The sequence below is a fragment of the Mobula birostris genome, chromosome 3 (genome assembly GCF_030028105.1).
Source record: "Mobula birostris isolate sMobBir1 chromosome 3, sMobBir1.hap1, whole genome shotgun sequence".
Taxonomy (NCBI): domain Eukaryota; kingdom Metazoa; phylum Chordata; class Chondrichthyes; order Myliobatiformes; family Myliobatidae; genus Mobula; species Mobula birostris.
Genome location: NC_092372.1, coordinates 218,199,948 through 218,227,560, shown reverse-complemented (window position 1 = coordinate 218,227,560; position 27,613 = coordinate 218,199,948). Strand labels below are relative to the sequence as shown.

At 39.3% G+C, this 27,613-nt stretch overlaps 1 protein-coding gene across 1 annotated transcript in view; it reads left to right on the top strand.

Annotated features, from left to right (window-relative positions):
* The window catches only part of obscnb (obscurin, cytoskeletal calmodulin and titin-interacting RhoGEF b), a 598,125-nt gene that overhangs the window by 481,769 nt on the left and 88,743 nt on the right, over positions 1 to 27,613 (top strand). The window contains exons 112-113 of the mRNA XM_072254438.1: positions 12,666 to 12,708; positions 14,417 to 15,975. Of these exons, the coding sequence (XP_072110539.1) occupies positions 12,666 to 12,708; positions 14,417 to 15,975 (1,602 nt within the window). The remainder of the gene's footprint in view (positions 1 to 12,665; positions 12,709 to 14,416; positions 15,976 to 27,613) is intronic.

Genomic DNA, 27,613 nt, shown 5'->3' with positions numbered 1-27,613 from the left:
TGTCGTTCCCCACAACAAACAAAAATTGGCACCTTTTTAACAAGTCAATTCAAATGTGCTATTTTGGAATGAAACCAAATGTGTCTCAAATGGTTTTCAATATTCAATGGTACATAGTCTATTATTTCATTTTATTTTCTGACATGGTTTTGTTTGGTTTGATTCATGTCTTTGATTCAATGTTGTCACTTTAACAGCTTCAATTGCATTTAAACCCAATGCCATTCCAGAAATAATCTCTAATTCCTGCTTTTTATGAATGGCACCGTCCATTGTACATTTTTTTTCATTGTGATCGACTGCTACTGTGGTATTTGAAAAAAAAACACCTATGTTCAGTTGAGAAAAGGAACTTGATAAAGGATAAAAGAACAAATTTCAGGAATGGTCAAAATGGGTAATTTTGCTTCTGAGAGCTCTGTGGTCTGGTCTTCTGAGGTCAGAACTAATAGCTTGTATTGTCACAGATTGCACAGCGTTTGACTAACAAACCAAATGTTAATTATATGTAATCTTTACAGATTGTAGAGTACAAAAGTAAAGCATACAAAACTACTTGTACACAAAACAATGACACGAACAGCAATGAGATAAACAATTGGTGAATCTCTTTCTAGTTGTGATGCTAGGTGTTATAAAATTAAGCAAGATATCATCAGCTGCTCTTTAGTGAATAATGGCAAATGATAGTTTACACCCACCAGATGGAGCTACGGTGCAATTCTTTCAGAAATCCTGATCTGCTTTCGTTTTGTACTGAAGCATCAGCCCTTTCTTAATGAGCTTGACCTGACTTGGAAGGGAGAGAACCAAGTCAAGAAAAAGAATTGAGTTCTGAAGTAATATGTAACACTGCAATTCTTTTAACTTTCTAAGTTCCATTCAGATAATGGAAATGAGAAATAAAAACAAAAAGTGCTGGAATTATTCAGTGAGTCAGGAATCTAAGAGAAACAGTTAATGTTCCAGAATAATTTCCATTCATCAGAATGAACACTCCCTCAAGATGGACCTAGAGTTTGAAAAATAGAAAGCAGGGTATCATTGTCTGAAATTATTGATTTCTAATTGTTTAGCACTGTCAATGCGTAAACTAGTGGGGTGAAGGTGAGAACAGCAGAGACTATATCCTGACTTTTGCTGGGTGGCAAACAGATGAGAAGAGTGTGGAGAATGGAATAGATATGGTTGAAGATCTTGCTATCTGTTGTGGAGGGCAATTCTCAGCTGAGGTATAAGCCAGTATATCAGAAGTAGTTGTGTGGCAGACTTTATCATACGGACAGATATCTCTCTCTCTCTCTCGCTATCTCTCTCTCTCTCTCTCGCTCGCTATCTCTCTCTCTATCTCTCTATCTATCTCTCTATCTATCTATACCATAGGATGATGATGGTTCCTTTCAGTCAGTTAGTGGGGTGGTACCCCACTCCTCAGAAAGGAACAGCATGTGCGTGAGTGGATTTTAGGTGAGTAGGGGGTTGCACAGGTCCAGACCCACCCTCTCGATATCCCCTCCCAGATCCAGCGGCATGGTGGGGTCCAAGACGGCCGGGGGAAGTTCTGTTGCAGTCAATGGCCAGACCAAGCTTCAATGCAAGGGGTGCCCTTTCCGTGCTTCACGGCACGTGCTTGCTCGATGGCCGTTGACCCTACGAGAGGGTTCATCTGCCCTTTGACAGGTCTTATTTTTCATCCTGCAAAGTGTCTAGCCACCCTCCTCACCAGGCAAGCCTGGTCGGGGAGCTGGTTTAGTCGTCGACCATGCGACAGGTAGTACTGGGTTACGTGGTACCAGTAGCACTCAGACGAGTGACCTGACCAGATATGGACAGATAAGAACAGATGGGTAGAAGTGAGGGAAATAAATATTCAGAATTCTTAGAGGGGTTGAAATTGGTTGAATCAATGGCTATTCAAAATGTTCTAGTTTGTGAGAATAGTAATAGCAAACACCATTAATCTTAAAATACTAGTGTGGTAAACCATACATATATGTTGTAACTGGGTTACCTGTCTGGACATGCCTCTCTGCTGACTGCTCCTGTGGCTCCTCCCACTGCTCCCTGAATAAAGGCGATTGCACCATTGCTCCTCCTCTCAGTCCAGGGGCAGATACTCAGCATGATGGAGGTCACATTTTACTGCTAATAAAAGCCTTTCAGCCTTACTCTACTTCCAGTCTTTTATTGATGGTGCATCAACTAGATAAGGAAGGGGCATGAGATGTGTCATAAAATGTTGGCAAAGATAGGATCTGTATAGGTTTCCATCGGAATAGTTTTTTTTTTAAATTGGAAGTAACTGTAGTTATATTCAATGTAGAGTTTGTTTAATTGGTAAAATTCATGCAAAAGACCAGAACCATTGAACAATCATTTGAAAAGGTAATGCAAGTAAGCAAATGTAAGAGAATGTAGTACAAATTGAGTACGCCTTAACCACAATTCCAAAATCCAAAATCCAAAATCCTCTGAAATACGAAATTTTTTTGAGTGCTGACATGATGTCAGAAATGGAAAATTCCACAAGGTGCTGGGAAGGTTCCCAGCTGTGCATCTCAGACTGTTCTGAGAAGTGACCTCACATATATAATTAATGGAAGTTAATAAAATATAGAAAAACTCCACATAAAGTGAAAAGTGAATATCTTGATCATGTATTGAAAAGACGATTTGTCAGCGATTGAGTGAACATATGCCTCTTAACGATATGCTAATCATGAAACAAGCAAAGATCTATCACAACCAACTGAAAATTGAAGGAAGTTGTAATATTCAGCAAGTTGGTTTCAGAAATTTAAGAAACTGCATAGCATTAAATTTTTAAAGATTTGTGGTGATAAAATATATATTGGTCACAAAGAAGCAGAAGAATTCATCGATGAGTTTGCCAAAATCGTCGGTGATGAAAATATAACAGGCTGAATGGCTGCATCAGAACGTTCGTGATTACCAGTAGCACATAAATTCAGAGTCTAGAATGATGGCGATTCCAAGCTATCTCATTATATATTCTAAAATCAAAAAAAATCCAAAACAGTTCCGTTTCAGATAAGGGGTACTCAACTTGTATTGAAATTAGTTAAATTGGACACACACACCAGAAAGGCTTACTTTCTGATGGGGGGGAAAAAACTAAAACAATCATAGAATTGAAATAACACCGGTACTCCTGGCTTGGCCATTTTAGAAAAAATTGCTGAACAATATGACACATGTAAGACATTTTAAAATGATATATATCATTAGGTCATTAGGTGTATTTAAGGCAGAGATTGATAGGCTCTTGACTGGAAGTAGCATCAAAGGTTACGGGGAGAAGGCCAGGAAATGGGGTTGAGAGGGGGGAGAAAAGGATCAGCCATGACTGAATGGTGGAGCAGACTCAATGACCAAATGGCCTATTTCTGCTCCTATGTCTTATGGTCTTATATAACATTGAAGCATTATATGGCCAAACCCTTCACAGTTAAGAATCATGCTTCTAGTTCAGCTGTGATACCAATGCAGTTGAGGCTGGATATGATAAGCATTTGTGTCCAAAAAGGAGAACTGTGCCATTAAATGCTCTTGTTTGCAAATGTCTAATAGAGATTAGCTGTAAATATAAAACCACTGACATCAAAATATGAATTGGTAATTCTTGACATTTTAAATGCTACACGTCAATTTTTTAAATGATGTGTGTGTCACATGCACTCGTGATGACATGTTGATAAAGACGTTGGTGAAGTTGTGAATACCTAACAGAATTGTACCACCATTTCCACCCTTGAAAGGATTCCTCTCAAGCTTTACACAAAGCCTCTGCTGAGCTAAATCTGGGGCCCTCCATGTCCTCCCACAGTGAATACAGATTCCAAGTGTACAGAGAATTTCATTCTGTATATCCGTCAGTTGTCTATTTCAGCTTCCACCACTAAAGTCATCGTTGGAATCATCAAGTAACCTTGACCTCCAGTGATCTTGCTGCAGTCGATTATGCCTGGTGACTTGCACCGCTCTACACTATCCTCCAAATTATATATAGTTTTATGATTTGACCACGTCTGTGGTAGTATCTGAACACATGGCATATGTATGGAATTGAATGACAGGGAAAGGAATGTGGAGTTGTATGGCACAGAAATGATACATTCAGCCTACCACTTCCATGTCAATGTTTTTGCCCATCTACACTAAATCTATTTTCTCACATTAGGACTGTGTCCTTCTTGTATCTTGCCTGTTTTAAGTTTCTGTCTAAATGTTTCTTGAATATAGTATATGTATATAATTCCATCTCCTAAGTGCCTGAGAAGAACATGGTAATCTGCCTCAATGACTATTGTCCAGTCAATTTTCTTTCTTTCTTTCTTTCTTTTTTACTATTATTGTTTCTTTAAATTTTATTGCTCATATTTTTCTACGTATTCAGTTCTCAAGCAACTTCAATATGGATGACAAGAGTGTACAGTCATTTGCATTCACAGTGATGAAATATTTTTGGAGGTTGGTGATGAAACATATTAACTCCTACCTGAGAAATGACTTGGATCTGCTCCGCAGCAATGGGTCGACAGCAGATGCCATCTCATAACTCGAACACCTGGACAGCAAAGATTCATACATCAGGATGTTCTGTATCAATTACAGCTTGGCATTCAATACCAACATCCCCTTAAAACTAATCAATAAGCTTCAAGACCTTGGCCTCAGTACCTCCTGTGCAATTGGATCATCGATTTCCTCACTTATGAATACCCAACAGAATTGTACAACAAATCAGATTATGGAGCTACTTATCTTATAAAGGTGGTGTGACATCAGCAGTGCCATATTTGAGCTCAAGGATTGAGTTAATGTCCTCTCTTAATTCTTAATGATTAACTTTCTGTTTAATAGATGTAATCTTCCAATCTCCCTGTGTCTTATGCCTTCTAGTTCTTTAAGCTGTCAAAATCCACAGGGAGTTGTGCACTAATAGCTGAAGAACTGAAGATTTCAAGGTCTCTGTATAAACCAACAGCACTCAGAGATGGATATGTTAGTAAACATTCAAGATTATTATACAACATATTTGGTTTGACACATGGTAAGATAAGTTCCTGGAAAAGGAGAGAAGGAAGTAGCAGTCATCAGAAAGCCTTATCCACTCAAGAGTGTCCATGAATCTGTTCTGCCTGAACCTCAGCAAGGAATAATGTGCAAGACATCTGCACCTCCATGAGGATATTTTCAGTGAAATCTGGTATCTGCTTGAGCTACATCAGTACCTTTAGAGTAGTGCAAGGATTGTTTTGCCAGCGAATGAAGCAGTAAAAATCTGTACATCTATCTCCTGCTAAATGGAGATCATGCTGTGTAAGGTGGAAGTCACTAAAGTCCTTTAAGAGAAGTGATTACATTTCAATCTCTTCTTAACAAAGATTTCGAAATGGAAGAGGTAACCTAACATTCTAATGAAGTTTGAATGTGATGCTAGAACTACAACTCCTATTCCCATTTCACCAATTATTCTACGCTGTGTCTGGCTTTTGCAGTACCTACTTAGCCTTTTGCAGAAATTTACAGATGAATCATGATATTCCATTGAGAGGTATGAAAGCTTCAAGTTCCTAGGTGTGAATATCAACAATAGCCTCTCCTGGTCCAACCACATTGATGTCCTGTCCAAGAAACCTTACTTAGATCTCAAAACCTGAAGAAATTTGGCATGTCCACGTCAACTCTTAACAATTTTTATTGATGCCTTCTCTTTGGATGCATAACAGCTTGGTTTGACTACTGCTCTGCATGTGACCACAAGTAACTGCTGAGAATTGTGGACACAGGCCAACACATCACAGGAGCAGTCTTCCCTCTAAGGACTCTGTCTGTACTTATTGCTGCCTCCATAAAGCAACCAGCGTAATCGAAGATCCCATCCACCCTGGACATTCTCATTTCTCCCCTCTCAAATCAGGCAGAAGATCCAAAAGGCTGAAAGCATGTACAACCAGGCTGAAGGACAGCTTCTGTGCCACTGTTATCAGACTCGTGAATGGACATCTTGTAAGATACGATGGACTCTTGGCTTGAAAATATATCTCATTATGATCTTGTACTTCTTTGGTAGTGTTTATTCTGCATTGTTTTTACTTTTTTCTAGCTCAGTGCACTGTGTAATAATTTGATCTGTATAAACAGAATGCATGACAAGTGCTTTACTGTATATATGATAGTAACCAATACCAATACAAAATAGTCAACAGTCAACTAATCATCCTCGCAAATTGCTCATTACATGGCTATTGTGCATCTAGTGTCCCTACACATAATATTCCAATAGCCATGCAAAGGCTACTGATCTCCTGTAAAGGATGACCTCAGATAACTGTGGACCTGTTATCCCCATCTGCTGACCACATCATCTCAATACCGGTAAATCCATTCAGGACTAATTGACAGGGAGACAACAGTAAGAGCACTATTATTAGAAGGGCAAAAACTGTTTTCCTTGGAGTGGACCGCCATTTGGTGCTCCATGGAATCTTTTCCTCTTCTAGAGTCATAGAATACTATAGCAAGAAATAGAGCCTTTGCCTTATCTAGTCTATGCCAAAACCATTAATCTGCCTAGTCCCATCAACTTGCCCCTGAACCATAGCCCTCCATACCCCTCTCATCCATTAACCTATCCAGATTTCTCTTAAATGTTGAAATCAACCCCACATCCATGTAATATCTAGGGCAGTGCCTCAGCAATCCTGCCAGAGAACAGCTTGCGGGTATCAACTTAGTTTCCTGCTGCTTGTGTTTCAATGGAAATCATGACATTAATTATCATGCTTTCACAAGATTATGTGAAGATCTGTCCACCATTTTCACCTTTGAAAGGATTGCTCCCAAGTTTTACACAAAGCTTGGGAGCAAGCTCTCCTCATTTGGAGAGGTATAATATGATTAGGAATAGTCAGCATAGCTTTGTCAAGGGCAGGTAGTGCCTTACGAGCCTGATTGAATTTTTTGAGGATGTGACTAAACACATTGATGAAGGAAGAGCAGTAGATATAGTGTATATGGATTTCAGCAAGGCATTTGATAAGGTACCCCATGCCAGGCATATTGAGAAAGTAAGGAGGCATGGGATCCAAGGGGACATTGCTTTGTGGATCCAGAACTGGCTTGCCCACAGAAGGCAAAGAATGGTTGTAGACGGGTCATGTTCTGCATGGAGGTCGGTGACCAGTGGTGTACCTCAGGGATCTGTTCTGGGACCCTTACTCTTTGTGATTTTTATAAATGACCTGGATGAGGAAGTGGAGGGATGGGTTAGTAAGTTTGCTGATGACACAAAGGTTGGGGGTGTTGTAGATAGTGTGGAGGGATGTCAGAAGTTGCAGCGAGACATTGATAGGATGCAAAACTGGGCTGAGAAGTGGCAGATGGAGTTCAATCCAGATAAGTGTGAAGTGGTTCATTTTGGTAGGTCAAATATGATGGCAGAATATAGTATTAATGGTAAGATTCTTGGCAGCATGGAGCATCAGAGGGATCTTGGGGTCCAAGTCCATAGGACGCTCAAAGCAGCTGCGCAGGTTGATTCTGTAGTTAAGAAGGCATACGGTGTATTGGCCTTCATCAATTGTGGAATTGAATTTAGGAGCCGAGAGGTAATGTTGCTGCTACATAGGACCCTGGTCAGACCCCACTTGGAGTATTGTGCTCAGTTCTGGTCACCTCACTACAGGAAGGATGTGGAAACCATAGAAAGGGTGCAGAGGAGATTTACAAGGATGTTGCCTGGATTGGGGACCATGCCTTATGAAAATAGGTTGAGTGAACTTGGCCTTTTCTCCTTGGAGCGACGGAGGAAGAGAGGTGACCTGATAGAGGTGTATAAGATGATGAGAGGCATTGATTGTGTGGATAGTCAGAGGCTTTTTCCCAGGGCTGAAATGGCTGCCCCAAGAGGGCACAGGTTTAAGGTGCTTGGGAGTAGGTACAGAGGAGATGTCAGGAGTAAGTTTTTTACACAGAGAGTGGTGTGTGCGTGGAATGGGCTGCCGGCAACGGTGGTGGAGGCAGATACGATGGGGTCTTTTAAGAGACTTTTGGATAGGTACATGGAGCTTAGAAAAATAGAGGGCTATGGGTAACCCCAGTAATTTCTAAGGTAGGGACATGTTTGGCACAACTTTGTGGGCCGAAGGGCCTGTATTGTGCGGTAGGTTTTCTATGTTTCTAAAGTCTCTGCTGAGCTAAATCCATATCCTCCCACAGTGAATACAGATTCCAAGTGTACAGAGAATTTCATTCTGTATGTCCGTCAGTTGTCTACTTCAGCTTCCACCACTAAAGTCATCGTTGGAATCATCGAGTAACCTTGACCTCCAGTGATCTTGCTGCAGCCGATTACGCCTGGTGACTTGAATCGCTCTACACTATCCCCCAAATTATATATAGTTTTATGATTTGACCACGTCTGTGGTAGTATCTGAACACATGGCATATGTATGGAATTGAATTACAGGGAAAGGAATATGGAGTTGTATAGCACAGAAATGATACATTCAGCCTACCACTCCCATGTCAATGTTTTTGCCCATCTACACTAAATCTATTTTCCCACATTAGGACTGTGTCCTCCTTGTATCTTGCCTGTTTAAGTTTCTGTCTAAATGCTTCTTGAATATAGTATTTGTATGTGATTCTACTTCCTAAGTGCCTAAGAAGAACATGGTAATCTGCCTCAATGACTATTGGCCAGTTGCATTTGCATTCACAGTGATGAAATATTTTTAGAAGTTGGTGATGAAACATGTTAACTCCTACCTGAGAAATGATTTGGATCTGCTCCACACCAATGGGTCCACAGCAGATGCCATCTCATTGGCTCTTCACTCAACCTGGAACATCTGGACAGCAAAGATTCATACATCAGGATGCTCTGCATCAATTACAGCTCAGCATTCAATGTCAACATCCCCTTAAAAACTAATCAATAAGCTTCAAGACTTTGGCCTCAGTACCTCCTGTGCAATCGGATCATCAATTTCCTCATGTGCAGACCCCAGTCAGTTCGGACTGGCAACAACATTCTCATGATCTCCCCATCAGCACAGGTGTACCACAAGCCGTGTGCTTATCCCCCTACTCTGCTCACTTTACACTTATGCCTGTGTGCCTAAGCACAGCTCCAATACCATATTCAAGTTGGCTGAGGACACCACTGTCATAAGCCAATTCAAAGGTAGTGACAAATCTGCATATAGGAGGGAGACTGTAAATCTGGCTGAGTGGTGCCACAACAACAACCTCTTACTACTCAATGTCAGCAAGCTCAAGGAGCTGATTATTGACTTCAGGAGGAGGAAACCAGAGGTTCATGAGCCAGTCCTCATCAGAGGTGGAGAAGGTCAGCAACTTTAAATTCCTCAGTGTTATCATTTCGGAGGAACTGGTCCTGGGCCCAGTATGTAAGTGCAATTGCAAAGAAAGCACAGCAGCACTTATACTTCCTTAGAAGTTTGCAAAGATTCGGCATGACATCTAAAACTTGGATAGATGTATAGTGGAGAGTATACTGACTGGCTGCATCACAACCTGGTATGGAAACACTAGTCTCCATCACCAATATCCAGCATCTGCAGATTTTCTCATGTTTGTGGAAACACCAATACCCTTGAACAGCAAATCCTACAAAAAGTAATGGATATAGCTCTGTCCATCATGGGTAAAGCCGTCACCACCATTGAGAATATCTACATGAAGTGTTGTTGGAGGAAAGCAGCATCTATCGTCAGCCTAACATCCAGGTCATGTTCTCTTCTCGCTGCTGCTATCAGGAAGAAGGTACAGGAGTCTCAGGACTTACACCACCAAGTTCAGGAACAGTTATTATCCCTAACTATCGGGCTATTGAACCCAAGGATTTACACTCAAGGACACTTCATCTCATGTTCTCAATATTTATTGCTTATTTATTTATTTATTATTATTATTTCTTTTGTATTTGCAGAGTTTGTTGTCTTTTGCATACTGGTTGAACACCTAAGTTGGTGCAGTCTTTCATTGATTCTATTATGGATTTATTGAGTATGCTGCAAGAAAATAAATCTCAGGGTTGTATATTGTGACATATATGTACTTTGATATTTGAACTCCCTACTCTAGCAGTCCATTCCAGATATAACGACTATCTGTGTAACAAGCCTCCCTCTCAGATCCCCTTTAAACTCTTATCTCTCACTTCATACCTATGCCCTCATCTGGGATGCTCCTATGATGGAAAAATGGATTTTCTATCGAATGTATGCCTCTTAACCTTATATACTTGTCAGGTACTTCATTATTTGTAGTTAGTACACCAGAAGAGCATATGTATTAAGACGGAAGTAGTAATTAAGGAGGAGGATTTGGTTTGAAGATATCATCATCTCTTATGGTTGCAGCCAAGTGTTGAACAGCATTTGTTCAGTAATGTCCAGTAATTTCTCCCCCATGAGTTTTAGCAAATGTAAATGTACGGGTCCTGCTACCTCTTAGTTCACTCCTGCCACATTTAGTTGGATGCCACATTCTGTAAGGGAGAAGGATGAATAATGGGCAACGTGTTTCGGTGATTATGGCTATCCCAAAGTTCAAAGTAAATTAATTATCAAAGTACGTACAATATATGTCACCATGTGCTACTCTGATTCATTTTCGTGCAGGCATTCACGGTAGAACAAAGAAATACATAGAATTAATGAAAAACTATACACAAAAATTGACAATCAAACAATGTGCAAAAGAAGGCAAACTGCACATACAAATAATCGTATTTATGAAATAAATAATACTGAGAAAATGAGTTGTAGAGTCCTTGAAAGTGTGTCTCTAAGGTTGTGGGTTCAGTTCAGTGAAGTTATCCATGCCAGTCCAGGAGCCAATTGTAAGGTAATAATTGTTCCCGAACCTGGTGGTGTGGGACTTAAGGCTCCTGATGTTTCATGCAAGCCTGAAGATGCAGTGCAGAGGTTTCCATCAGAACTCAGTATGTCATGCTGCAGTGCTGCATATTTTTTATCATCTCTTGATTGGTAGAGAATGTCTGGAAACAGGTAATAGAAGTAGTAGTGTATTTTGTATGAAGTCCATTTTTGAAAGTGTTCACTGACCTTGACCATTTGTGAAGTCTTTGAACCTCAAAAGGAATAGCTAAGCGTCAGGGACAGATTCCTGGCATTGATGTCCTGACATCCTTCAATCCTTCCTTAATTGACTTCCCACATGATTCTAGTATCTTCCCACATGATTCTAGTATCTGCTCCAACTTTAATACATTTCTACTAATCAGGGTAGGCTATCCTTAACTGTGGCCAGGCATTAGTATCCGGCTCCTGTTGATGCATGCAGCCTTTAATACTTGACTGTAAATTCATCCTTAGGAGGATGAAAAACAAAATATTATAACAGCTGCAAGTAATTCTACAATTTGTTTCCAATAGCTTAACTGGCAATTCAAAAGAATCAATATTTCATGCTAAAGCTGACTTAACAAATAGAAAATGTTTTAAAAATACAACTGCAATTTAAGTAAAACCAAGCAAATAAGAAAAGCCCGATGTACTGACATGTATTCATTACCTTGGCTATAAAGTGACATTTAAAATTAGTTGCTCATTGAAGAAACTGCCCCATCACATCACTTGATTAAAAGGTAACCCACCGTATGCAAGAAGACATTCTTTGAACTGATTTTGAATGTTGATTGCTCAGTCAGCACAAGAACACCACCAGCCTCCTCCCCCCACACACACGCACACGCACCCAGCAAATTGTACTGTGAATTCAAAGATTTGTTTAATTTAGAACAACTTTAACATATTGGTTAACAGATTAAACTATAAATAAAGATCTTAGAAACACTCAAACAGATCACTCAGATGGATCAATCCTGTATCAACTTTAAGAGAAACATTTTACGTTTTTATCAGATAACCCTTCATGAGGACTAGCAAAGAAAGAACACAAGACAGTTCTCTAAGACACAGAGAAGATTGGGAAAGGAAAACTAGGACAAAGGAAATATTTCTGATAGAGTGAGGTCAGAGTGATGAGCTGTGAGTGAAAGCATTCAGACAAAACAACAATGACTGTTGCTAGAAAGAGAGAGAAAAGAAAGGGATGTGAAAACTGTGAAATATGGATCAAAGCTTGTAGGAAATGCCCAATAGAAATAATTACAGAGCCATGGGGGGGGGGGGGGGAGGCTCAGAATGTAATTGTTTACTTCTGTGATTATAAATTACAGTAGGAAATCATTTTCACAAACTTATCCCAATACTTTTATCAAACTGTGGATTTTACTGAAATTCCAAATTTTTTTTTGCATGTAGTCTGCACAAGTGATAACTTACAAAGAAATATTTAAAGTGATCATCAACTATTTATAAGTTCAACTTATGAAGTTCTATAAATTGACTTTTTGGTCATCTCTTTTTTCTAGTTGACTCTGTTTACTATGCAGGACTGGAACTAGATGATGATCACTAAAATAAATACTAGAGAGAAGTGAATTTGTGGAATCCCAGCCCTTGAAACATGTAGTAATAGTTATGGGAGTTACGTAGTTTTGTTCCACAGGGAGTGCAGGATTGGGTTTCATTATTTCAACCTGTCCATTTCTGACTCCACACTTTTCATCCTGTTTCTTGTAGTCACTGAACAAGAGACTAAAGTTCCCAAGAAAACCATCATCATGTAAGTGCTTAGTTTATTCTTAACTGCTTTGTATAAGCTTGTCCATCTCACCCAGTGCTTAATTACATTGTGCCATACCTACACATAGTCAGTGTTATCCTGTGCATGTTAGCATTTGACAATAATTATAGTTTGGTTTATGAACAGTTTCCATAAATCTCATAAAGGTGATGTTTGTCACAGGAGTTCTTTTTAACCATTAAGCTGGTGTTTTAGATGAATTTGTTTAGTACGGTTAGCTGTATTTGGCAGGTGATTTCAAAATGCATCTTCTTTTGCTTTCAGAATCACATTTGGAACAAATGCTCAGTGCAGAATGCAACTATAACCTGTTTGATTTTGTTTTGATAAGAATTTTAATATTTTCTTTGACCACTAAATTTTAGTACAAATATCTCATTGGTTATATATTTCATTTGTCTGCCCCATTAAAAAGGAAACATGTACAAATTTTAAAATTATCTGTCATGAATATTGTTTTATATAATTTAAATATATACTAGAACTGGTATATTAACTTCCTGATTAATTAATATGGCCTTCATATTTTTTTCAAGAATCAGCTGCCATTTAGAAAATGTATAATACTTAAGTACCAATCTGAAATTCTTCAGTAGAGTTAATGGCATGGTTCAATCAAATGCATCATATGTAAAAGTAGAATCCCATGTGTCAACAAATGACCTGTAACTGAATTAAACTACACCTGTATTTATTGAAAAGAAAAGTTTCACATACTTTTATTATGACATGATTATAGATGAATTCACAAGACTATCTGAAATTCCTTCTATGTAACTCTATCCTATAATAAGCAAATCACTTTTGCAGTGAGCAATACATGTTCAGTTGTCACACATTGAGCAAATTAGTAGTCTTGAGGTTTTTTGGGATTTATACTTTTTAAACATTCTTCCTGTTTCTTTTGTTCATTGCATTTATTGAAGTATATTGAATATGTGACTTACAGTCATGCTTGAATATAGTGTACATTCCAATCACACATAATAGTTAATTCAGAGTATGAAGATTAAAGAAAATCACCTGTTTTTGTAAATACCTTACATCTACTGGCCACTGACTAGAGCTACTGTACATTAAGAAAAAACAGATTTCATTTGAAAACCATACACTTTTTTTGTATGGTAGCTGAGGCTATTGCATTATGGCAAGTAAACAGTAGTGGCACTGATCAGAACCCTTCACTGTCAAGACAGGAGTAAAATAGGTTTGCATCATTGCACCCACCCTATTTGCTGTCTTTATTGTTGCCATCCTTCACCTCATTAGCCAAGACCTGCCACAGGGAATCCCAGTTGCGTATAGAATGATAGGTAGTGCATACTCTTAAAAATGAAATATCTGCTTAAAACAGCAAGTTGAATGAACAACCAGAAATGAAATTTACCAGAATGAATAGCAGTAATTACTGATGTAATGTCTGTCTAATTTCAGCTGAAACCCGCATGGTGACATTGATAATAAAAGTGTAGCTCTGAAAACTAAACACTTCTTAAACGGTTTCCTCATTAACATTGCATGAGTGCAAAAGTGTAAGTTTAACTACATTGCATCCAATTGATAATTATATTGCCTTGCCCACCAACTAATCAGAAATTTACCTGCTTCAGAGTTGCTGATGCTTTGGTAGTGTGGACAATGGTATCCTTCTGATGTTTAAGTAATTACATACTCTTTTCATGATTAGCGAGGAGACCATAACGACAGTAGTCAAGAGCCCAAAAGTTAAACGGCGCAGTACAAGTATATCTCCTGCAAGACCACCAAGGCTACAGGAAACAGAATCAGAAATATTATTCTCAACTAAACCCAAGCCACCTCCTCCCAAGCTTCAGACAGAACCCAGAGAAGCCCCGATGAAAATGCCACCTGTTCCATCAGTTATGATAACAGAGCCAGAAGAGCAAGGTGCAGCTTCGAGACATGTTTTAGTAGAAACTAAGGTAGAAGAACAAAAACCCCGGTGGATTGAAGTGGAAGAAGTAGTTGAATTCAAAGTTAAGAAAAGTGCAAAATCACAAAGGAAAAGATCAGTCTCGCCTTCTACTCGCACCTTATCTGAGCAGCGACCACCGAGTCATAGATCTTCAAGTCCAAGACCTAAACGACCTCTTCAGACTGACCCTAACATAAACAACTCAAATAATAACCTGGTGGAGCAAATGCAATCCTCCCTTTCAGAAGAAAACCTGACAAATGTGGATGTTCTTACATCTGTATGTGGACCTGAGATTGTCACGGAACTTGAACAAGCCACATCAGAAGATAACAATCCCGACCGTGCCTTTGACCACTTTGATGCTGCTCATGAAACATCAGCTCATGCAGTCACTGAGTATGATACTCAGCTGAATAAAGCTGAAGATAAGTACAAATCAACTTTATTGGAAGTGGAAACTCCACTCCTTGCACATGTGGGTGAAACAGTAATGCTAAGCTTTGAGCCACCTGGACCCATGGATTGTGAGCAACTATCCCTTAAAAAAGATTCTGATAGTGAAACAGCATCTCCTTTGACAATTGTAGATCTTCCAATGGATATTACTGATGATAAATTGGTGGAGTTCGGAACAGATAATGAAGACGAAATAGATACAGAAAATGAATATGTCATTATTGATGAGCCACCTGAATCAAGCAATGATGACCTAATAAATAGAGACACCAAAATTTTGACTCATAATGGCAAACTTTTAACCTTAGAAGACCTTGAAGACTACATTCCTGCTCAAGGGGAAACGTACAAATGTGAGGATATAGTTGACCAAAATTACCCATCAGCTGGTAGTTCCAGTGAACCATGTGAAATTTCTGTACTGCAGGCAGAGATAAACAAACCAACAATTGGCAAACCGGTTTTACTTAATGTTGGGAGGCCAGTTGTTCCGAAGATAAAGCCAAGTTATTTGCATCAGTTTGGAGATCAGCGGTCTGGCGGGATGTTCATGTCAACATCCCGAGTAACAGAAATGCATTCAGTGGGACCGTCAAATTTGTCAGTACACGTCAGTGGATCGTGTACTGAATCGGTCATCCATTCCTCAACAATAACGGAGAAGAAACCACCATTTGAATTAAAAACATCTTTTTGTACTGAGCTGCAATGTTCTGTGGACAGTGGACAACCAAGCTTTAAAACTGAAGTTTCTACAAGAACTCTTAACTATGGAGAAACTGTCACATTACACATCAATAAGAAAGACCCACTAGATGAATCCAACAAACGTAAACCTGATGAGCCTAACAATTAATTTTATGATGGTGGAACCTAGTTTATGATTAAATATTTCAACAAAAAATTATTTAGTCTTAAGGGAGAACATTTAGAAAATAAAATTCATCTAGCAGAATCAATGCACCCTAATCCTTAACCCTAACCATTCCACATAATAGTAAAAAGTTCCACAAAGCTATCAGGATTATGATATACTTTTTCACTTCATATCGTCATAGATATTAGGTTTTATGGAGTATCATAAAAAATCATTCAAATGTTCTCTCTTTAGTTGGGTTTCGTGATCATAAAGAAAGTCAGTTTCACTCACTTTCAATAAACATATTGTCATCCTTGTGGCTTCCTGGTACTCTGCCAACTAATGAGATTTGGACTCCACAGAAAAAGATCTTGACAGTTAAAGGATTGTGAACAATATGGTGGATTTTCAAAGGAAAACCTAAATGTTCTAGATGTCAAATCTAACATGGGGTTGTTTTATTGTGAAAGTCTAGATTTAATTTTTGTGGACTTAACAGATAATGACATTTTGATATCTTTTGTGGATTAAGTGGCGAATTTGCTGAGGATAAGGCTGCTGGTCTGAAGTTTGTACTTTTGCAGCAGTTTCATCACTGTTCTATTGTAAAGACACTGAGAATTATGTGACATACTAAAGAATTTTAGGGTGTTGTATGATGTAATCAAATTTATTCTAAAATTATTGAAACTGAGAGTCAGACATGCACACATTTCCTGATATTTGCTATTGAACTTACCCATAATAGGAAACTTGTTATCTCCTTACTTTTCAGAAAAGTGAAGTTAAAAGGGGGAAGTGCTCATCAGAGTATAGACCTAAAAGTCTGTGATAATTAAAGAGGAATGCATGGTTTAGTTTAACATTGAATACCCTGATACTTGTCCTTGGGCAACTGACTTTGAGTCTTTAGGGTGATCAGAACTTTAGGGTGTTATACAAAGTTAATGGTAGAACAGATCGCAGAAATCATATTTCCAAGAGTAAATTGTCTTCTAAGCATTGCAGTTTTTTGCTCCAATTACTTTGGACATTAGGTGTGCATAGCAATCTTGCAATTATGCATTGATTCATAGAGATATCAGTATGTTACATCCACAATACAATCTGAAATAGTATGTTTTTTCCAGAAACATGCATATATTTAGCAGAAGAAAATTGGATTCTATTGATGTTCTACCATATTTTTTCTTGATTCAGTGTATATTATTTTGTGACAAAACTTCAATGTTAATGAAAAATTGAACATGATTATAAATGGTATGTTTATAAATTTGAGGAGAGCTTCAAATCTATTGTAGTTCATTGGCCATCTTTTCAGTGCATTTGCTTGACCTGATCAATTAACTTCATGTGTTAAGAAAATGACTTGTTATAGTCTCCTAAAATTAAATTGATTTGAATCATTGGAAAATTGATTATTTTCAGTATATCAAATAAAAACCTAAGTGAGTTTTTGTTACATTAACTTCTATTTTAAGATGCTGTACTTAAGGTTTACTTACATACATTTTTTTATTTGAAGTCAAAAATAATAATCAAATCCGATAAAACTCTTAAAACCTCTGCAGCCATGTAGGTTTCTTAAAGTTGAAGTTTGAACTAACTGTATAGTTTCTTCCATCAACTCAATTTAAGGGCAAGATATGTAGGACTTTTCAATGTGTGTGTGTTTTATCCATGCTGTGAACTGTTTAAATGTTGTGTGACATGTATTAACACAGTTCTTTATCTTTGAATCACCTAAAGATCTGTGTAACTTTAATGAACAACAATAACCACTTTAAAAATATGAACATAAATGGAAAGCTGCAGCGTTCAGAATGTCAAATGAATTTTTGCATGCTTGAATTGAAGTTACATTAAAAAAATTTCAAATAAACAGTTCTACAGCCATGAAAGTGGTGCATTTTTGAAAAGGAAAGTTGTGCAATATATATTAACCTTGACATATGTGTACCTTCAAATACATTTTGAATAGTGTATCTTGTATAGTCTGTGTTTTAACAAGAGCATAAAATGTTTGATGCATCCTTGTATGTTTTGTCAGGGGGTAATTTTTTAGGTATGTATAGGATATTAAAAAAAAATCAAAGTGTGCCTCCTGACTTCAGTGTGTTACATTTGAACCCCTAATGAAGTCTAATTTCTGCAGTAAGTTTGTTATCTTTTAGCTTTCAATGTTTATCATTGGTAGAAAATGACAAATGTGCTGCACATGTTGGTTAAATGTTTAACATGGAGTTAAATTGAATTAGGTTTTCAGATTATCTGAGTCTCACCTGAACATTAGTGAGTTTTTCGGATCCTTATTAATTATGTAGAAACCCTGCATTGCAAGAAATTATCAAGGCCGTTCTCTCTCTTCATTTGAGAACTATGCTCAACATGAGGGTAGAATAGCACATGGAAGATAGTAATTCAAAGTAAATTTATTATCAAAGTTTATATGTGTACAGATATACAACCCTGAGATTCATTTTCTTATGGCCTTACTCAGCAATCCAAGAAACATAATAGAATCATTGAAAGGCAGGGCAAACAACCAAAGTGCAAAAGACAATATACCGTGCAAATACAAAAGGGAAGATAAAAGCATATAATAATAATATTAATAAGAAAGCAATCAGTATCAAGAACATGAGATAAAACATATAAATCTACAGCACATTACAGTCCCTTTGGCCCACAAGGTCGTGCCAACCATGTAACCTACTCTAGCAGTAGCCTAGAATTTCCCTACCGCATAGCCCTCTATTTTTCTAAGCTCCATGTACCTATCTAAGAGTTTAGAAACATAGAAACATAGAAAATAGGTGCAGGAGTAAGCCATTCGGCCCTTTGAGCCTGCACTGCCATTCAGTATGATCATGGCTGATCATCCAACTCAGAACCCCGCACCAGCCTTTCCTCCATACCCCCTGATCCCTTTAGCCACAAGGGCCATATCTAACTCCCTCTTAAATATAGCCAATGAACTGGCCTCAACTGTTTCCTGTGGCAGAGAATTCCACAGATTCACCACTCTCTTTGTGAAGAAGTTTTTCCTAACCTCGGTCCTAAAAGGCTTCCCCTTTAGCCTCAAACTGTGTTCTTAAAAGTTTCTTTAAAGATCCTATTGTATCCGCTTCTACTACCTTTGCTGGCAGTGCATTCCATGCACCCATGATTCTCTGTGTGAAAAACTTACCTCTGCCATCCCCCTTGTACCTACTTCCAAGCACCTTAAAACTATGCTGCTCGTGTTAGCCATTTCAGTCCTGGGAAAAAGCCTCTGGCTATCCACACAATCAATGCCTTTCATCATCTTATACACCTCTATCAGGTTATCTCTCATCCTCCGTCGCTCCAAGGAGAAAAGCCCAAGTTCACTCAACCTATTCTCATAGAGCTTGCTTTCCAATCCAGGCAGCATCCTTGAAAGTGACTCCTTCGGTTGTGGGAACAGTTCAGTGATGGGATGAGTGAAGTTATCCCCTCTGGTTCAAGAGCTTGATGGTTGAGGGATAATAACTGTTCCTAAACCTGGTGGCGTGGGTCCTGAGACTCCTGCACCATCTCCTGATAGCAGCAGCAATAAGAGTACGGCCTGGATGATGGGGGTCCTTGATGATGGATGCTGCTTTCCTGTGCCAGCACTCAATTTTTGTTGCTATAGCTCCTGAGGATTCTCCCGTCAAGTGTGAATCCTGAATCACACCATGATTTTTAAAGGATATTGTAGTACAACTTGATTAAAGCAAAAATACATATTGAATCCCTGATTAAATTAACAAGACTGGAATTATCATACCCAAACCTATAGAATGTTAGAAGTTCCCTTGTCATTTAGGATTATCAGTTCAGATTATTTATTTAATTATAATAAATATTTCACACTAACGGTGAGGTGTTGATACAGTGAGGTTGTCTGATAAATACAACTGATGAAATTTTCAGCATCACTGCATAACTTGAGTCTGCAATGACACACAAGGTGCTTGAGGAACTCAGTTTCTATGGAGAGAAGTAGACAGTCAATATTTCAGATTGAGACCTTTCACCTGGACTTCATTTGTCCATTTCCCTCCAAGATACTGCCTGACTCCAGCTTTCCGTGTGTCCCTCCAGGTTTCAGCATCTGCATTCCCTTGTGACTCCGTTGGGATTCTGCAAGACTTGTAGGCCTCAATTTCTAGTTCTCAGGAACTAAATTCTGAGCAGCTGCATCAGTAGTCTTTGAAGATACAGCTGACCATCAAAACACAGTTGAAGATGTCTTTTTTTAAATTTTGTGAAACTGTAAATGCTGATGAAGAACTCCAGCCTAAAATAAACCTCTCATTCTACTGACCCCATCCACACAACAACCACCTAGGTATGGCCTTATGGTTGAGTCACTGAAGAAACCAACTATTATTTTGTCCCCTCTAAAAAGAGTTCATTTCTACCTAAACAGTATTAGAACAGAGTGCATGCCAGCTCTCAGCAAGATCCTATCAATTATATTCCTCAACATACTTCTTATTTACCTATTCTGTCACCAATGTTCACCCATCTTACTTAGATTCTAATACCACTCACCTACAATATTGGTAATTTCCAGTGGTCAATTAATTGAACAACCAGCAGTCTTTGGGATGTGGAGAAAAGTAGAAGGACACTCAAAGCTGCTGTGCAGATTGACTCTTTGGTTAAAAAGGCATACGGTGCATTGGCCTTCATCAACCGTGGGATTGAGTTTAGAAGCCAAAAGGTAATGTTGCTGCTATATAGGACCCTGGTCAGACCCCACTTGGAGTACTGTGCTCAGTTCTGGTCGCCTCACTATAGGAAGGATGTGGAAACCATAGAAAGAGTGCAGAGGAGATTTACAAGGATGTTGCCTGGATTGGGGAGCATGCCTTACGAGAATAGGTTGCGTGAACTTGGCCTTTTCTCCTTGGAGCCACGGAGGATGAGAGGTGACCTGATAGAAGTGTATAAGATGATGAGAGGCATTGATCATGTGGATAGTCAGAGGCTTTTTCCTAGGGCTGAAATGGCTAACACGAGGGGACACAATTTTAAGGTGCTTGGAAGTAGTTATAGAGGAGATGTCAGGGGTAAGATTTTTACACAGAGAGTGGTGAGTGCATGGAATGGGCTACTGGCGATGGTGGTGGAGGCGGAAATGACAGGGTCTTTTAAGAGACTCCTGGACAGGTACATGGAGCTCAGAAAAATAGAGGGCTGAGGGTAACCCTAGGTAATTTCTAAGGTAAGGATATGTTCGGCACAGCTTTGTGCTGTAGGGTTTCTATGTTTCTATGCTCCTTTGAACAGAATTATCACTGGAGCTCAGGTTCAAACCTGGGTTCTTGCAGCTGTGAGACAGCAGCACTACCTGCTGTGTCGCTGTGAGACTCCATCTCTAGACGGTAGCTAATGGTCTATCACATGGATGCTTTGTCCTGGATTGAGTAGAACATCTGAAGTATTCATCTAGGAAACTCTGTTCTGACATCCATTGTAAAGACTGTGGAGAGTAATGATGTGTGTCAATTTCTACAGAATACCAACTTCTGATCTACAGTTATGTTTCCAGACAATTGTGAACCCTGTTCTTGTTGGTTATCACTGTGATAGTACCGTTATGAGAGGCAGGTTTGATCGTCGGTGGTTGTTTCTACACTGTATATTGGAGATTGCTCATTGACTTTAATCAACCCAAGGCTGAGTGTTATCCATTTTATGCTCCATGAGGGCACAGTCCCAGTAATGACAGTGCTACTATTTCCTGCATGCCCTGTGGAGGTCTACATCTAATACTTGCATCAGTGTAACGCAGAACTCTTCATTAGAAAATTGGCACTCATTAAGAGATCACCTTAACGTTTCATTCTCTCCGTATAATGCAATGGTTCGTGCAGATTTGATGTCAAATCAACACATTTTGCAAGTAAATACTCCTGCCAAGCCTTCATAACAAAATGAAATCAAGAACTTTTCAGCTACTTAGGAAGAGAACCAAATTTTGTACCAAAATGATTTTCAAATTTTAGCTGCTGGCAGCTCTGAGGAAACCTGGTGCTGCATCCTAATCAGTTTTGGTATTTTAAAAATGAATACTATAGATGCGTGTAGGCACGTGGCCATGTGGTTAAGGCATTGGACTAGCTACCTGAAGGTCGTGAGTTTGAACCCCAGCTGAGGGAACGTGTTGTGTCCTTGAGCAAGGCACTTAGTCACACGTTGCTCTGTGACGACACTGGTGCCAAGCTGTATGGGTCCTAATGCCCTTCCCTTGGACAACATTGGTGCTGTGGAGAGGAGAGACTTGCAGCATGGGCAACTGCTGGCCTTCCATACAACTTTGCCCAGGCCTGCGCCCTGGAGAGTGAAGACTTTCCAAGTGCAGATCCATGGTCTCACAAGACTAACAGATGCCTTTACTTTACTTACTTACTATAGATGCATTCTTATTATAGGAGGGATATTATTTACATTTAATAATCAAGAAATGACTGTAGGAAAAGTAATTAAATCACAACTCCTGGGTTTAATTAGTAGAATATTTAGCCACAGACATTATAAATTAGAATGATATTTCCATGGCTTCTCATTCCAGGATGTGTAGAAGTGCCATATGTTTAGTCCCATTCCACTGCCATTTCCCTGGCCGTATATTTTCCCTTTTATGCAGCGTGGAAACTAAAGTGTTTATCTTAATGTGTCACATTTGTGTCTGTATTTGGTCCATATCGCTCTTCCTGTCTTTGAACCTGTCAAAATGTCTTTCAGGTGGTGTAATTGCATCTGCCTCTACCACTTCCACAGACTGGAACCACTTCCACTGTTCCATACACCCAGAATTCTTTGTGTGAAAATGTTGCCCTTTATGTCCCCTTTAAATCTTTCTCCTCTCACCTTAAACCTATGCTCTCTAGGTATAAGTTCCCCTACCCTAAGAGAAAAGATTGTGATTACTCTGAATTTATAAACCTCAATAAGGTCACCCCTCCACCTCCTTCACTCCAGGGAAGACAATCCCAGCCTATCCAGGCTCTTCTTATAAATCAAGGCCACTAGTTTCAGCGACATCCTTGTGAATCTTTTCTGTATCCTTTCTAACTAAACTACACGCTTTCTGCGGTATGCAACCAGAATTGCACACCATATTCCAGGAGCACGCCCCAGCTCTAGTATTAAATGCCTCTCTGATGAAGCATGCTGTATACCTTCACCACAGTGTCCATCTGTGCCATCACACTCGGGACTCTGTACTTGTACCCCTAAGTTTCAATGTTCTACAATCCACTTGAAGGTACTGTATTTACTATTTAAGTCCTACTCTAGATTCATTTCACAAAATGCATCATATCATAAGACCACAAGACATAGGAGCAGAATTAGGCCATTCAGCCCATAGGATCAGTTCTACCATTCCATCATGGCTGATCCTGGATCCCACTCAACCCCATGCACCTGCCTTCTCACCATATCCTTTGATGCTCTAACCAGTTAGGAAACTTATCAACTTCCGCTTTAAATATACCCACAGACTTGGCCTCTATCACAGTCTGTGGCAGAGCATTTCACAGATTCACTACTCTCTGGCTAAAAAAAATTCCTCCTTCCCTCTGTTCTAAAAGGTCGCCCTCAGGTTTGAGTCTGTACCCTCTGGTTCTGGATACATCCACCAGAGGAAACATCCTCTCAACATCAACCTTATCTAGTCTTTTCAACATTCAGTAGGTTTCAACAAGATCCATCCCCCACACCCTGCATTCTTCTAAATTCCAGTGAGTACAGGCCCAAAGCTGCCAAACGCTCCTCATAAGTTAACCCCTTCATTTGCGGAATCATCCTCATGAATCTCCTCTGGACCCTCTCCAATTACAACACATCCTTTCTGAGATATGGGACCAAAACTGTTGACAATACTTAAAGTGCAGTCTGACTAGTGTCTTATAAAGCCTCAGCATTATCTCCTTACTTTTATATTCTATTCCCCTTGAAATGAATGCCAACATTGCATTTGCTGCCTTTACCACAGGCTCAACCTGTAAATTAACCTTCCAGGAGTCCTGCACAAGGACTCGTAAGTCTCTCTGTACCTCTGATGTTTGAATTTTCTCCCCATTTGCCAAAATGCATTATCATACACTTCCCAACATTGTAATCCATCTGCCCCTTTTTGCCCATTCTTCTAATTTGTCTAAGTCCTGCTGAGGTCACATTGCTTCCTCAGCACTACCTACCCCTCTACCTATCTTTGTATCATCCACAAACTTTGCCACACAGCCATCAATTCCATTATCCAAATCATTGACAAATAATGTGAAAAGTAGACCCCAAAACTAACCCCTGAAGAACACCACTAGTCACTGGCAGCCAACCAGAAAAGGCCCATTTATTCCCACTCACTCCCTACTGCCTGTCAGCCATTCCTTTATCCATGCCAGTATCTTTCCTGTTAAGCAGCGTCATGTGTGGCACCTTATCAAACACTTTCTGAAAATCCAAGTTAATGACATCCATTGCCTCTCCTTTGTCCACACTGCTGGTTACTTCCTCGAGAACTCCAACAGATTTGTCAGGCAAGATCTTCCTTTACAGAAACCATGCTGACTTTGACTCATTTTATCATTAGCCTCCAAGTACCCCACCCAAGACCTTATCTATAATAATGGACTCCAGCACTTTCCCAACCACTGAGGGTAGGCTAACTGGCCTATAATTTACTTTCTTTTGCCTTCTTCCCTTCTTAAACAGTGGAGTGACATTTTCAATTGTCCAGTCTTCCAGGACCAATCCAGAATCAAGTGATTCTTGAAAGATCACGGCCAATGTATCCATTATCTCTTCAACAACCTCTCTCAGGACAATGGGAAGTAGTTGATTTGGTCCATGTTACTTAACCACCTTAAGGCCTTTGAGTTTGCCTAGCATTTTTTCCTTTGTAATAGCAATGGCATTCACTCCTGCTCACTGACCTCTGGCACACTGCTAGTGTCTTCCACAGTGAAGACTGATGCCAAGTACTCATTGAGTTCATCTGCCATTTCTTTGTCCCTCATTACTACCTCACCAGCATCATTTTCCAGTGGTCCAATATCAACTCTCAGCCCCCCCCCCTTTTACTCTTTATACAACTGAAAGAAACTTGTAGTATCCTGCTTTATATTATTGGCTAGTTTGCCCTCCTATTTTATCTTTTCCCTTCTTCTAGCTTTCTTGGTTGCATTTTGTTGGATTTTAAAAGCTTCCTAATCATCCAACTTCCCACTCAATTTTGCTACCTTGTATGTCCTTTCCTTGGTTTTTATGCAGTCCTTAACTTCTCTTGTCAACCACAGTTGCTTACCCCTGCCAATTGTGAACAACTTCTCTGGGACATGTCTATCCTACACCTTGTGAATTATTTCCAGAGATTTCAGCCATTTCTGCTCTGCCATCATCCCGGTCAGTATGTTTCTCCAATCCATTTAAGAAGCTCCTCTCTCATGCCTCTCTAAATGCCCTTTATTCCATTTTACATGTGACTTATGCTTCTCCCTCTCAAATTGCTGTATGAATTCAATCATATTATGATCACTGTCTCCTTGGGGTTCCTTCACGTTAAGCTCCTTAGTAAGATCAGGGTTATTTCACAAGACCCAATCTAAGATGGCCTTTCCCCTAGTAGGCTCAAGCACAAGCTGCTCTAAAAAGCCATTCAACAAATTCCCTCTCTTGCAATCCAACAACAACCTGATTTTCCCAATCCCCTAGCATATTGAAGTTCCACATTACAATTGTGATGTTATCCTTATTACATGCCTTTTCCAGCTCCCTTTGCAATCTTAACCCCACATCTTGGCTACTATTTGGAGGCCTATATATGATTTCCATAAAGCTTTTTTTTACCCTTGCAGTTTCTTAATTCCATCCACTAAGATTGAACATTCTCTGACCCTATTTCACCTCTTTCTGAAGATGTAATTCCATCTCTTACCAACAGAACCACACCAGCGCCTATGCCTTCCTGCCTGTCCTCTCAATACAAAGTATATCCTTTGATGTTAGGCTCTCAACTATGGGCTTCTTTCAGCAACTACTCAGTGATGCCCACAGCGTCATACCGACCAATCTCTAATTGCCCCACAAGTTCATCCACCTTATTGGTATTTGTCTGAGTTGTGCAAACTTACTAATCATGCCACTGACATTTCATCCAATTCATTAATATAAATAACAATCAACAAGGGGCTCAGCACCAATTGTTGCAGCACATCACTGGTCACAGGCCTCTGATGTGAAAAACCACCCTTCACTAGTAACTTGTCTATCTCACCCTGGATCCTATGTGATCTCATCTTCTGGACTGTCTACCATGTGTGGTCTTTATGACAGCCTTGGTAATGTCTTACCACCCTGCCCTTATCAATTCTCTTTCACACCTCTACAAGGCTCAATTAAATCTATGGGATGCTATTTCTCATGCACAAAATCATAATCAATCCCAACCTTTCCCAGTGCAGCTACATCCTGCCCCTCAGAATCCTGTACTTTCACCAGTCTGTACTTTCTCAGCTTTGCGGCTTTTTCAGTACCTCACCCATGGTTAAGGAAGATCTAAAAATCTCTACTTGGTCCCCAACAACTTCTTCCTTTGCTTCTCACAATATCCAAAGATCCACTTTGTTAGGCCCTGGGGATTCGTGTCCACCTAAAGACAACCAAGACCTCCCCTTTCACAATATGTGTATGTTTCTGTACATCACTTTATCTATCTCTTCTGGCTCCACACGTTTCAGCCACACTGACCCTTAAAGGGAATAAATCTATCCTGATTTATTCTTTTGCTTTTAGTATACTTATGGAACCTCCTAGGATTTTCCTTTACCTTATGTGCCATGGGTATCTCATGTCTCCTTTTTGCTCTCCTGATTTCCTCCTGAAGTGTCCTACTATATTCCTTATTTTCCTTAAGAGATTCATTTGATCCCATCCCGGTTGCCTGTACCTGACATATCAGTCAGAATCAGATTTATTACCTCAGGAATTGAATTTTTTTTTTGCTTGCAGCGGCAGTATATTGCAAAGACATAAAATTGATATAGATTCCAAAATATAAATATTGCATAAGAGGAGTAACATAGTACAGTATTTCTCTTAAGGTCATTCAGAAATCAACCGGCACCATTTTTTTCAAATGTTAATTAACTATATTGCTAAATGAATCTGGATCTGTCAGTTCCTTAACAGGAACTCCATGACTTAATAGTTTTTTCTCTTTCTTTTGATGACAAAGTTAAAATTTATATTCTGAATTTATAAATTGATTTTTGCTTTTGACTCTTTAGGGGAAGGAATAGCCGTTCTATTTAATAATTCTTATCAGAGTAAACGGATATATGGAATATTTGCATCTTTTGAATATCTTGCTTTTCAGTTGAAATCCTCCTGTTGTGCTTCATTTCTAACTATACAGGCCACCAAAATATTGTGCAACCTTTTTTGATGTCTTCACTGAACTACTGTCTATTGTTTGCATTGTCTTTGACTGGGTAGTCATTGTTGGTGATTTTAGTATTCATGTTGATAACCCCAAGGACAGTAGTGGTAATGAACTGTTCTGCATCCTAGACATCTATGGACTTGACACAGCAATGTGACAGGGCCCA